At 35.7% G+C, this 14,139-nt stretch overlaps 1 protein-coding gene and 1 pseudogene across 1 annotated transcript; both read right to left on the bottom strand.

Moving 5' to 3' along the window:
- Nucleotides 1-5,977: 5,977 nt before the first annotated feature.
- LOC147299319 (uncharacterized) lies at nt 5,978-8,309 on the bottom strand (annotated as a pseudogene).
- A 2,104-nt stretch (nt 8,310-10,413) lies between these two features.
- On the bottom strand, nt 10,414-12,976 carry LOC147299318 (aspartate--tRNA ligase 1, cytoplasmic-like). The gene is made up of 4 exons (XM_086230133.1): nt 12,866-12,976; nt 11,957-12,064; nt 10,865-11,002; nt 10,414-10,716 (listed from the first exon to the last, which is right to left on the bottom strand). Exons 1-4 carry the CDS (start codon nt 12,974-12,976, stop codon nt 10,414-10,416), a joined length of 660 nt encoding a protein of 219 aa, XP_086086259.1.
- Nucleotides 12,977-14,139: the final 1,163 nt, after the last annotated feature.

Raw genomic sequence — 14,139 nt, 5'->3', positions numbered from 1 at the left:
ACACCACCGCACCAGCCTCATCGTCGCACCAATAACACCACCCTTGATCTGCAACCAGAGACCAGCAACACCAACGCACCAGCCAGCCTCACCGTCGCACCAAAAACACCACCCTTGATCTGCAACCGGAAAGAAGAAGAAGAAGAAGCCAGATCGAAGAAGAATAAGAAGACAGAAGAAGATGAAGAAGCCAGAAGAAGAAGAAGAATCCAGAAGATTGAAGATTGAAGAAGAAGAAGTGGGGTGGTTCGGTATCCGTATACCGACGGCTTGAGATTTGTAAACCGCCACCGCCACCACCCACCATCGGTATGGTAGGCGAATCGCTACCGATCTTCGAGCAATCGTCGGACAGCTTTTTTGCGGTTGCGGTTGTAGTTGCGTCGGTATTGGGTGCGGTTGCGGTTGTGCGATTATTCTGACCCAGCCCTGCTACTTAGAATATGAATCCCTCTTTGAAACATTTTACGTATGGAACCAATTTTACAGTACTAGGAAATCTATTTTCAACAAAAAAGTAAGCTTTTTTTATCCAAATTAAAATGATTTCTTTTCTTTCACAAATGAGAGTATATAAACCCACATGAAAAATTTTAAAAATATTTAATTTATCACTCATTTGAGAAATTGATTTTTCTTATATATTATAAGTCTACCAGGGTGGTGAGAACAACATGAATGTTCTTGAAGTGCACATGTTATCTATCTAAAGATTTAAAATGAAAGCATATAGCTTGTAACCGTTTTATGATTTTGGTGTGATATTTGCAATAGATTCGCTGTGAAATCAACACCGCGAACTATGGGAAAAGTTGCTAATAGGTCATACTACCAGGACAAAATCACAATAAAATACGTAAGCAATAGGCCATAATTTGATATACATAATGTTTAACAATGAAATCAGGAACTTAGTTTAATTTGATTGGGTGGTTTCATATTTGCATAAAAATTATTGTTGTTTTTTTAGAGCAAAATTAAATAAATCAATTAAAACATATTACGGCTTTACTCGCAAGTGCACGAATCGCATTAATAGCAAAGAATGCAAGTACGAGGTCGATCCCACGAGAAATGGTTAAACACACAACAAACCACTTCTATTATCAACTAGAACTCACTAACACACACACACACAGCAAGGGGGGTTGTAGGTTTGAAACTCATGCACACCACCAAACAAACACACACACACGCAATTATCTTGCAATGTTGAGAATTCAAAATCTATTTCAATCATGTAATCCCATATTATAAACCTTACTAGCAACCAATTTGAACACAATATAACAAAGTTTGACTACTAAAAGTTTTGATTATCTCTTTTAGCAATAGTCCCTTTATGACATAACAAAGAGCTTTATAGGCTTACCCTAATTAGTTAACTATACATGTTCCCTAAAGCTTGGTTATACTTAGGGCTGTTAGCCATGCGAGAGTCATTATCGTTCTTAGGGAACGTTAAACACATAGAGCATAGACCCATCGAAACATGTAACCTATGAGCACCTATGGAATCTTATTATCATGAATACGTTCTTAGGATATTCACTCGTTACCAATTAAAATTATCAGCCTTTCGAACTTATTTAATTTCATAACTTAAACTAGATGCAATTCCTTAAGGTGGCCAGTCAAAGTATTCATACAAATAGGATCAATTCTAATAGATAAAAGATTCTTATTACATGCAAACATCAAACCAATAACTAGAAGAATGATAGACTGATCGGCTCGCGGTTAATCACATAATTGAAAGGTCAAAAGACATTTTTGGTCCCTGTACTATGACTGAGTCGTATTTTGGTTTTCGTCATTTCAATTTGCATTTTTTAAGGACCGTATTTTCATTAGTATCGCAATCAGGTCCAACCCGTCAAAATTGAGACGGAAAATGCGGACGTGGCACCACCTGATTGGCTATGAAGTAGACAATTTTGACGGTTTGGACTTGATTGCGACATTAATGGAACCACAGATGACGGGGACCAAAGTGCAATTCAAACATAGTACAGGGACAAAAAACGTCTTTTGGCCTAATTGAAACTTCAATTTTCATCTCAACATGCTAATCATAATCAACTAACTAATCATAATAAACAAATTCAGAAAATAAACTACAAGATTATAAACAAAATCTCAATTCATTGTCAACAAACAAACTAAAATAAACTAAACAATTGAAATAAAAAAAACAAGAGAAAACATTAAAAAGACACATAAGGAATTTCTGCACAAAGAAGGAAGCAAGAGAGAGATCACAAGCAAGGAGGGTCACGGCTAGGGTTAGCTAGGGCTTGTGACAAGCTCTATCTTCTTCCTCTCAATGTCGAAATCCTCTTTCTCTTTCTCTCTCTAAAATTCTGAAATTGTAAGCTCTAAAAGTTGTAAAAAAAAAAATCTATATTGTGAGAGAATGAGGGTATTTATATAGGGTGAGAAGGTGGAGAGTTCAAAACCAACTAGGAAAAGCATCTTCCTTGTCCCTTAAGGCAATAGAATTTGCGGCAAGGACTTAGGGTTTCCCCTTGAGCTTACGACATCACTTAAGCCCATCTTCCTTCATGCGCCACTTTTCTAGGGCTCCATCATGTCCATGCGCATGCTCCTCAAGGCTCACTCCTCAATGTTTGCTTGTATGAAGGCCCAATAACTTGTGGAAGCTTCTAGAACCATTGACCATTTGCGTTGAGTTTGACCAACTTCTCATAGTCCTACTAGGACTCCTTGTAGATGTAGGATTTCTAGTCCAACTCGGATTTCACTTTGACCATTTTGTCCATCATTAGTCCCAATGAAGTTAGAACTCCTTTTCCTACTAGGATTAGGTTTTCCTAGTTCAACCAGGATTTACTGCTCCAACTAGGATTTCTCATTTATGATCTTGGACAATCATGATTTCTTCTTCTTTAAGCTTCATCTTTGCTTGTGAGACTAGAAATCCTCATTTGACTAGGATTACAGTTTTTCCTGGTTTGACAAAGATTTTTCCTCTTTTCCTAGCTTGACTAGGAAATGTCCAAAAACGGATCTTTTAGCTTCTTTCTTCCATCTTTGCTCTAATTACCTACAAAACAATAAAACAAACTGAAAAGACAGAAAATATCGAGTTCTTGCACTCTAGATTAGGGAGTTAGCAACATAAAATGTCATGAAATACACACTAGCTCAACAACAATATATGATTGTTCCAGGCTCAGGATCACAATGGTGAGGAGCCAAACTAGATTGAGATTTTCAAACTTACTCATTGGAGAGCTAATGGCAACCTTGTTGATCAAACATCGAGGGAAGTCATGGTGCGTACGCTAATAGAATAAGAATGTGTCATTATGGAATAACAACGCTTACCCTCTATGCATTCAATAACCATTCATATGCATGTGCTTGTCAATTCAAATTAGTGATTATGTTGTTTTGTACTATTAGTACACATATTGTTTGTTGTTGTTGGGTTTTTACAATGAAGCAAAATCTAAATGATACAATTGACAGGTTAAATGCGAGCCTTGTTGCAAAGGGCTTCACCCAAACATATGGTCTTAATTACATTGAAACTTTCTCTCTTGTGGTCAAGCTCAACTTTGTTAGTATTGTTATATCTCTTGTTGTAAATCTTGATTGGCCACTTCATCAACTTGATGTTAAGAACACTTTTCTGCATGGCAATCTGAGTGAAACCGTGCACATGGCTAAACCACCTGGTTTAAGTCCAAAAGGGAGTATATTTGTCCTCCGCATAAATTTATTTACGGACTTAAACAATCTCCTCGCGCATAATTTGACAAATTCAGCAAACTTGTGGTTACTCATGGAATGATTACAAGTCAAGTTGATTACTCAATGTTATTTAAGAAGACAGAACGTGGTACTGTGATCTTGGATGTCGTCTATGTTGATGACATTGCTATGACTGGAAGTGATAGTAAAGGAATTCATATTTTGATTAGTCATCTTAGTTCAAACTTTCATACTAAAAATATGGGCAAGCTTTGTTATTTCATTGGTATTGAGGTTGCTAGATTAAATGAATGCGTTTATATATTTGTCTCAACGAAAATATGTTCCTGATCTTTTGAGAGTTACATATTATCTTGGAGCTAAACCGGTTGCTTCACCTATGGAGGCTAAACCAAAAATTGAAGACTGGTGACGGTGACTTAGTTAATGATCTTGGAATGTATATATAAAAGACTAGTTGGTAAATTGATCTACTTAACTATTACTCGACCAAATATTTTATATGCAGTCAGTGCGTTGAGTCAATTCATGGCCGACCCACAAGTCCCTTACATGAATGTAGCTATACATATTTTAAAGTACCTTAAGAGTACAACAAGTCATGATCTTCTTTACCAATCTTCAAGACATACATCTTTGCATTGAAGGGTATATTGCGGCATAATGGAAGGTTCTCGCTCAAATGGAAGATCAACATCATGCTATTGTACTTTTATAGAAGGAAATCTTGTGACGTAAGAAGCAATTAATTTTTTTTCGATTAAGTGTTAAGACTAATTACTGTGCAATGACTCACATAACTTGTGAGTTAACTTGGTTGAGAAGTCTTCTATAAGATTTGGAATCTTAATACAAGATTTAACTCCTCTCTATTGTGTTATCCAGACAACCATTCATATTGCTAACAAACTAATGTTTCATGAATGGACAAAACAAATTGAAGTAGATTGTCATTTCATTCACTCTAAAATGGCTTCAAAGGAGATTGTGACCTAATCAAATATTATAAAAACATTATAACCAGATTTTGAAAAAACTTTAGAAAGAAGAGCGTAACCAATTTGATTCGTGCCAATTCTTTGTCATCTCTCAACAACCTTCAATCACTTCGGTCTCTATATAAAAATTACTCCGGAAGTAGGGACATAAAAGTGTGTACGTGAGATGAGAGTTGATAAATGAAAGATTTATGTAGAGCTGTGAATATTGTGTGGGTAGTTGTGGGTTCAATTATGGGTTCTATGATAGTAACTGGTGACTTATAAATGTTTCTTTTATTAGAGGAATGCTAAATATGTGGAGCATAATAAATACTATATGATGTGTATTATTTAACTTTGCCACATAGGATTAAGGCACATGTATTTTGTCCCTAATAAGGCACATGTATTTTGTGTCCTAATTAATAGGGTATAAAATCTTTTCCCTAAATATTATTACAAGCCTCGTAATAAATATCATTACGTCCGACCTTTGCTTGTGATATTTCTTCTAGTGGTCAATTTTTACCCTATTTTGTTCATTCTTCCTTGTATTGCATCATGAAATTCAAATTTGTCTCCAAACATGCAAATTTCAAACTGTTTCACCAAATTGTCCTGAAAATCCTAAAAATACAAAAACAAAAGAAAACTTACAAAAAATCCTAAGTTAAAGAGTTAGTGTATAAAAAGATATATGATGTATTTTATGTCAAACAGTAGACACTTCAACCTACCTTAGAGATATCACATACGCAGCTTTATTTCATTTTCTCGCGAATAAAATGTTCCGACTCGTCTCCTTCCGCCAAACTCTCCACCAAATCCTTCAACCCAATCTTTTATTACGCAGGTTCAACTTCGTTGGCTGTGAGTTTTTTCCATGCAACTTCTCTTTCACCACTACATACCCCTACTTAACCTTATAAAAGCCGATTCACCTGTAACTAACAGCTTTAATTCTTTTTTCTTTCTCTCACCAATTTAGGGCTATGGTTGAGTTATCATCTCTCTGAAAAGACGGAGGAAGAATCCCTTAACTTTTATGATTTTTTAGAAGAATAAGGGAAAACACAGGGAGAGGAAAACATGAATTTGATTATATTGTCAGTGAAAGGTAACCAGTGACGGATCCAGGAATTTGATTCCGGGGGGTCATAGTGTACACTATACCATAAATTTTTTTTTTTACGAAAATAATACTAAAAAATTAAATGATAGTAGTTTCATTATAATTCATGATAAAAACATACAAGTTACAATTGTCCACGACGAGTTTTCATATTCTGAAAACGCGTCATTATAGCTTCATTATCAATACAATCAAAACATCTTTCTCAATGTAAACAATCAAGCTATCGCTCAACCATTGATCTCCCATTTTGTTGCGGAGTTGACCCTTAATAATATTCATGGTGGAAAATGCCCTCTCCACTGAAGCAGTTGCAACCGGTAAAACCAAAGCAGTTGCAGCCAGTATATGTCCGATCCAACCCTTCACCAATTTTTTCGCAAGATCACCAATCCCTTTCAATTCTGAAAAATCACTACTGGAACGCATATGATGAATATAAATTCTAAGTTGATCTTTAAGTGCCAATACATCTCGATCTGAAAAATCTTGAGGATAAAATTGAGCAAGGCAAAGTAACTTTTGTATGTCAAAAGCTACGAAAGAATTATCCGGACTCAAACATGCCAAACAAATAAGTAACTCACTATTTACCTCATTGAAACGATCCTCCAATTCCACAAGTTGTTTATCAATGACATAAACAAAGAGCTCCACACGATAATGATGATGATATGTTTTTATTGGAGCATTGCGCCGTGACCTCCCTCGAGCTACATATGTCTCATCCATGTTAGGAACCTCAATATGATTTTTAGCACAAAAAGAAGCTACTTGATCAACCAAAAGATCAAACTCATTATTTCTCATATGGTGGGAGTCTTTCCTTACATGCTTTGACTAAAGCCATTGCACTCACAACTCTTGATCTTTCTTTTGTAATGCTTTTGACAAAGCATTTGTGATTCCCAATATAAATCTCATCAAAAATAGGTGAAACACAAACTGAAAAGATAGTATTTCTTCCAATAATCTATTTGCTTCACCCACACTATCATTGTAGCGATCATCAATAATCAATTCAAGTACCTTCACAACCGATGCAAACATAGAAATTAAACTAATCAACGTACCATAATAGGAGTTCCAACATGTATTACCGGCACGTTTGAGACTAGATTCTTGATTTAAGCCTCGACCAGTTTGAAGACAATCATTTTCAAAGGCTTCCATAAGCTCTTTTTGGAGTTGCTCTCTCAGTGCATCACGACGCTTACAAGATGCTCCAACAATATTAACCACACTATTACAAGATGTGAAAAAGTGGCAATGTCGGCATTTTTCTTTGCAACGGCAACAAGAGCTAATTGAAGTTGATGAGCAAAGCAATGAACATAAAATGCACAAGGTTGTTCTCTCAAAATCTTTGTTTTAAGGCCATTGAACTCACCTCTCATATTATTAGCTCCATTATAATTTTGCCCTCGTATCTTGGAAAAGCTCAATTTGTTGAAAGAAAAGAATGCATCAATGGCATCCTTTAGTGCACTAGAAGTGGTTTCGACAACATGTTGGACCCCCACAAATCTTTCAATTACTTGCCCTTTGTCGTCCACATAACACAACACCATAGCCATTTGCTCCTTTATTAAAATATCATGTGAATCATCCACCAATATAGAAAAGAGTCGATCTTTCATATCATTCATGATAACCCCAATGGTTTCCATGGCACATGCATTAACAAGATCTTTTTGAATTGAAGGAGCTACTAACTTGAGATTTCCCGGGGCATTTTCCAACACAACGGCCTTAACTTTCACTTCATGATCTGCAAGAAATTGCAAAAGCTCCAAATAATTCCTCATATTGCTTGAAGTGGCACTTTCATCATTGTCACGAAAAGAAAGTCCTTGTTGCAACAAAAACTTTGTGCAATCAATTGATGCATTCAAGCAAGTCCGGTAAGCAATACAAGCTTTGTCTGACTGTTTTTGCACAACTATTTCAATATGTGAATTTTGGTTCATTAGATTTATAGCAGCTTCTCTAGATCGATTGTGAACACTGTCAACTGGCCCAACATGCGTGCTGAACTTTTTTCTCCCTTTCTTCCAATTCCTGAAGCCTACCCTAGTAAAGACGTCACTACCCGCTTGTTCAAAATTGGATTTAAATAGATAGCACTAAAGGCAAAATGCGGCATCCTTAGATTGACTATACTCTAACCAATCAAACTCATCAAACCATTGGGTAATGAAGCGTCGATCAATTCTCGATAGATTAGTTTGTGAGAATATATTACCTCTAGGTTGACAAGGTCTCTTTTGTAGATATGCTCTTCGGATCTCATCTCGAATATTAGGGCTATAATCCGCCATTTGAGTTCTTAGTCCAGGGTCTGCTTGAAGATTAGCCAAAATATCATCTAACCCACTTAAAGTCGAACCAAAACTTGCATTAGCCGAATTATTTGAACTACCCGTTGGACATTTTCTCTTAAAATATCGTTCCATAATTCTACACATGTAAACCAATTTCCAATAATCAATTAAAGTCCAATAATCAATTTATCAAAGTAATAACAATAATCAACTTCATATAATAAAAACTCATAATCAATTAATCAAATTATCAAAGTAATAACAATAATCAACAACAATCCAATAATCATATTAATACAATAAAAACCCATAATCAATTAATCAACCAATAATTAAATCAACATCAACAAACCACTAATTAGTCTAATTTCATCACAATAATCTTATCAATTAATTAAAAAATATCATATATTATAAATTTAAGGTGAATTGAGAATTGGGAATTATGGGTTGAAACTTCAAACTTATTTGAAAAAATAAAATTCAAACTTCAAACTTGAGTTTTGAGGGGCACTAGGCAGCAGCCAGCAGGGGCGACGGCGGGCAGCACTGCAGCAGGGGCGACGACTAGCTGGCTGGGCCTTCGTGGGTTGGGCAGTTCGGCTCTATGCCTCTGTGTGTGAGTTTTGCTATTTGGGGAAATGAATGAAGAATGACTAATGAGTGAGGAAGAGGAGCCACACACACGGGTCACTGGGTCAGCAGCAAGAGTCTTTTTTTTTTTTTTTTTTTTTATAAGTTCCCGAACTTAAAAAATAAAAAATAAACAACCCAATTAGTCAACTACCCAAGTGAATCAGTGATCAGCCTGCAGCCTGCAGCCCAGCCCACTGAACACTTTTATCAAACGCCTGGAGGGCTGCCGCTGGAGCTTGTAGGTCGCCTTCTTTTGTTCTTCACGTCGGGCCGTCGAGGGGTCGCATTCTTCACGTCGAGGGGTCGTTGGTGTCGCCATCCAGTGGTCCAAGCCTGTGTGCTTCGCTGCTCGGGGGTCAGCTGTGCGTCCATCCCTGAAGGTAAGACAAATTAATAATGAGTATACTAATTTGGCTAATCTCCTGACTAGGCGAGGAAGCGATTGGTTTCACTTAGTACTTCATGTATAGTAATAATTATGTATTAGTTTAGAATACAACTTTTGAATGTCATTACTTTTGAATTATGATTTAAATGTTTGTTTTTCGCTAAAAAAAAAAAAAAAAAAAACACCTATCCATACCCACCCCTACTTCCTCCTCCTCCCCCTCCCCCTCCCTTAATCATCATCATCAACAACAACAATAACTTCTTGTAACCCGTCAACATTATGATTACCAACCTCATCAACAATTTCTTCTTGATGTTCATCAACATTAGACATAACAAAATCAGTGCTTAATAATACCACTAGACATGTAGCATAGCAATTTAGAAGTTTGGAATCTCAATTATAATTAAGGAGTGAAATGTTGCATCTCAATAGGATAACACAAACGCCATAATTTTTCTACACCACCATATTCACGAATGGTTGAAATGTGGATATCTAATAACCAATGACCCATTATCTCTATGGAAAGAATTTAACCAATAACCAATGACCCATTAACCAATAACCAATGACCCATTATCTCTCCCAAAAAGCAATTTTTTTTTTACCGCCGCGCAAAGAAAATATTTTGTTGCGAATGAACAAGATATTGAGGAATTGTCCATACGTAAAATCATAATTATTGATACGGGCCTTTTCCACATAAAAAGGGAATCCTTTGTTACAATAGAAGCAGAAGTGATGTGGATTATTCAAGAATCGAAGTCGATTTGCTTTATAAAAAGAAGATATCAATGAACTTCTATGAAATGGTTTCACGGGATTCAGCCAATTGTCTTGATCGTGGGATATCATTGAGAAATAGGAATCCATGTTATCAAAAGATTTCCTGCGATTATTTCTAGTATGGAATATTGAGTCAATCATCCACTTTGGTATCTTAATCTTATTGAACAAAAATGGTGATATTGTTCCTCCATTGATCAAGAATTTAGATTTTTGGGAAGTATCATGATCGTCCAATAAGAAGGGTTTCAATTTTTTCAAATGAACGATTTGAAGACCTATTGATTCTAACACGATTTGAAGACCTATTGATATATTGATTTTTTCAATATATGTTCAAATACAATATCTGGATGCCAAGGAAACTTTCTAATATATCATCTCTGCCTATATCTCAAAATTTTTGGACAAAGAATCAAATTAACACACCTCCGAGTAATGCTCATCGAGTTCCATCTCGGCGTTCAAACCAGTGAATTCGCACAAGTGTCGATGAGTATTTGAAGCCTCCGCTCTAAAAGCTTCTTGGATAACAAAGACACGTTGAAAACCTGTCCGAATCGCCATCTGCTTGTGAAGCTGGGGTGATTGGGCCAGCACTGCAGTTTCGCCAAAATAGTTCAGCCTGAAAACCGCAGCTCCACCTTTAGAAGATCCAGCATCATTCAGCTCCGGTGGGAAGATTTGTATGAATCCCAAGGATCTCATGTGCACCGAGAATATCTGCACACAACCAATTGCATACTAAATCATTTAGTAGAAGATAACAATAGACAACTAGTATATGTACTTCTAACAGCCCAATAACAGAGTAGAAGAGATGGAACTCATAAAATAATTAAAATAAGGAAGCAAGTTGAGAGATACTCACCCCTGCTAACTCAGACATTATTTTGAAAATGGCATGATGTGCTGGGGTTTGCAGATCAACAACCCTATGCTTCAAGCGGGTGTCTAGATTAACGCGAGCGAGTTGTTTTCCCTTGCTCTGCTTGGGTTGGTTGTCCTCCTAAACTCCTCATCCAATGCATTTTCACATATTAGTCAAAAGTCAAAACACTTGACAGATAAGCTTTAATAATAAAACATAGAAACTCAAAACATATATTTGATGTGACTACCCAACTGCCAAGCAAGGAGCATACGAAATAATAAATATCAACAAGAAGCATGGCTTACTAACAAGATGACCAAAGAAAATGAGAACATTATGCAATTAAAGACTATCTGGGTTTTTGTTTTAAGAGGCTTATACATTTCTCGGTGAAAATTTAAAAATAATGGTCAAGAAATCACACAATTCACATTGGTATTAGCAACATATAAACCACTTTAACACAAAATACATTCCAAGGCCACAAAATAAAAAAATACAAACTACATTATCAATTAACCACAATATCTAGTGGGGTACTTTTATTAACTGAACAAGAGCATCATCAATTACCAATAGATTGAAAAATTTGCATTACTTTAAGTTACAAGATTGATTTTTCTATCACTGTGTGCATCCAAGATAGCACAGATCTTATATTCAACAAAATAGATCATCTAGCTATAGCTCAATACACTTAAACCATAAGCACAAACCATCAAATGTTTACTAACCACAAGCCTAAGTAACAGAGCACCCTGCAGGTACCAAAACTTGCCACACAAGTTTCAATCCAACAAATATCACACAACCAAATACCCCAACAGATTTTGTTTCATTTTATTTTTTTCCTGGACAGAGATGTATATACTTTAGTCAAATATTAACTTGATAGAAAAGGTCATATAGGGAAAATGAATCTTATCTTTAAACCCCTAACAGCTAGAAGATAAATAAATACAGAAATTTAAGGATCATCAGCATTCAGCATAGAATATCCAAGTGAGTGGAGATCATCAGCATTCAGTAGAGAATATCCAGGTGAGAGATTAAGTTTCAATACATTAATTTAATAGAAACTCAATTTACCTTCACAGGCTTTTCAAAGCAGGATTCATTTCTTGCTGCATCTTCAATAGTGAAGGGTAGGCGCTCGGCCCTAGATACACAGAATAATTTTTTCAAATGAACTTCCACCTGTAATTATTGAACAATTAGTTATTAACTAAACAAAGACTGAAACAATCATACGGAGCTGCATCTTACTCAAAACACACAGAAAAGCCATAAAAATTAAAGGCTCAAGTTCAAAATTACCCATCAATTATTGGGTGTATTTCAATTGGGTCCACGAACAATAAATTTTTTCAAATGTATCCATAAACTAATATCTAAATTGAAAATTTAACTTCTGTTAAATGGACTATTAGGTCTGGGATTAAACGCTATCATGGCAAATTATGACTAGGCATAATTAATGACGTGGCGCCAGCTCATCATCTCTTCCCCCCAATATCAGACACATGTCCATTTGCCTCCATAGATTATCTCTTATCAGCCACAAGTCACGACCATTATCCCCAACATTCAAAAAAATTCAAAACCCCAGCGCTTAGCCTTCTGCTTCTTCTTTTTGTTCGTGGCGGAAATGGTGACCCTGACTTGTTGTTGTGCTAAGAGATGTTTCTTGGGTTAATGCGAATCCTGATAGAAGATTTTTTGGCTGCCTAGACTATGGGGTAAGTGGATTTCGAAATATCTGCCTTTTTCTTTGAATTTGGGTTTTGGGTTATTTGGTTAATTCTCCTTGAGAAATTAAGTTGGTGGTTATGGGGATCATGTTTATGTGCAGAGATTGATAAAAGAGTGTGATTTTGAGTGGTGGGTTGTTTGATTTGCAGAAAGTTGGAGGTTGTGCCTGTTTTGTTTGGTGTGATCCTTCTCTTTGTTATGGGGATTCCTACGCTGTTGAGGAGGGTGGGTAACTTGGAGGCTAACCTGAAGAGAGCAACCAGACAACAACATATTATATGTGCAATTATGGCTGCTTCGTACTTTAAATGACTTTTTGCTTATGTCTGGAGCTTGAATTTTAGAAAGTTGACGCATTTTAACCCCTCTATTTTGTGTAATCAACCATGGAAATTGACTCAAGTATCATGCTTTTTTAGGTTTGAATGGGGTATGTATTTTGTAAAAATGGTGAATCTGTAGTTTTGTATTTTGTAATAGTTTGGGATAATGCAATCTTTGGTATAATGTCTTCGTCTTCAATATTGATTTCAGTAAATATTTGTATTGTATAATGCTATATACGCAAAGATAACCATTAATTTCCTTATTTGCAATGGTATCTATGTGCAGACCTACTTGCATCTTCTTTGTCTCTTTAGTCTCTCTTCGTCTCTTATGACACTCACTACACCTTTTGTCATTCACACTTTTTCAAATAAACTGTATATTTTATGTGCAAATAAATTGTGAATTATAATCTATAAGCAAAATTTAGAATAAGTAATTCTTGACAATTAGGAAAAGTAGTTGAACAATAATATATATTGCCTAAATCCTGGAGGTTAATGCTTAATGAACCCTATCACATCAGCATCATACCTAACACTTGTGTCCAAATCACATACAAAATATAGTCCAAAGCTAACACAAATTAAATCAGGAACACAATTTCTAGTGCCAATTAATTCACAAAATAATAATTGCAGCTTTCACAAAATCCTTAGCAAGTTCACAACACATTGTCATCCATCAAAACCACAAGTGGAGTCTCTAAGCTTCGTCCCCTTCATTTCTGACATGTGAAGATGATGTAGCTCTTACCTGCCACAAATGTAGATTCTTAGGTCAAGACTAATTAATCAAAATCAAAGATGGACTAAATCTTTCCATACTATTAATCAAAGATATTCATTTGCACTTCCCCATGTAGAAACACTAAAAATGGCTGACTTCTCATCTAGAGATTGAAATAAAAGCTATAATTTCCAAATGATATAGAACAAAAACGGTTGATCATGAACTATATTACAATAAGATCGTAATGCCACAAAATTGCCTTGGCATTATAATATTTCTTGTTGGAATTTTTTTTCTTCTACTCATTTTTTAATATCTATTAAATAAGTGGTTTACCTGATATCTAGTCTTGGGGCCTCTCTTATTCTTGCGCAAAGAGTCCTTATAGGTCGGTGGGGTTGCAGTACAGGTTAATGCCCCTTGAGTAGAAGTAGAATTTGATATCCCTAAAGGTGCAGTAG

This window comes from Dryas octopetala, chromosome 1 (genome assembly GCF_963921425.1).
Source record: "Dryas octopetala chromosome 1, drDryOcto1.1, whole genome shotgun sequence".
NCBI lineage: Eukaryota > Viridiplantae > Streptophyta > Magnoliopsida > Rosales > Rosaceae > Dryas > Dryas octopetala.
Note: the sequence above shows the minus strand (reverse complement) of the source record. Positions and strands in the feature narration are given on the sequence as shown.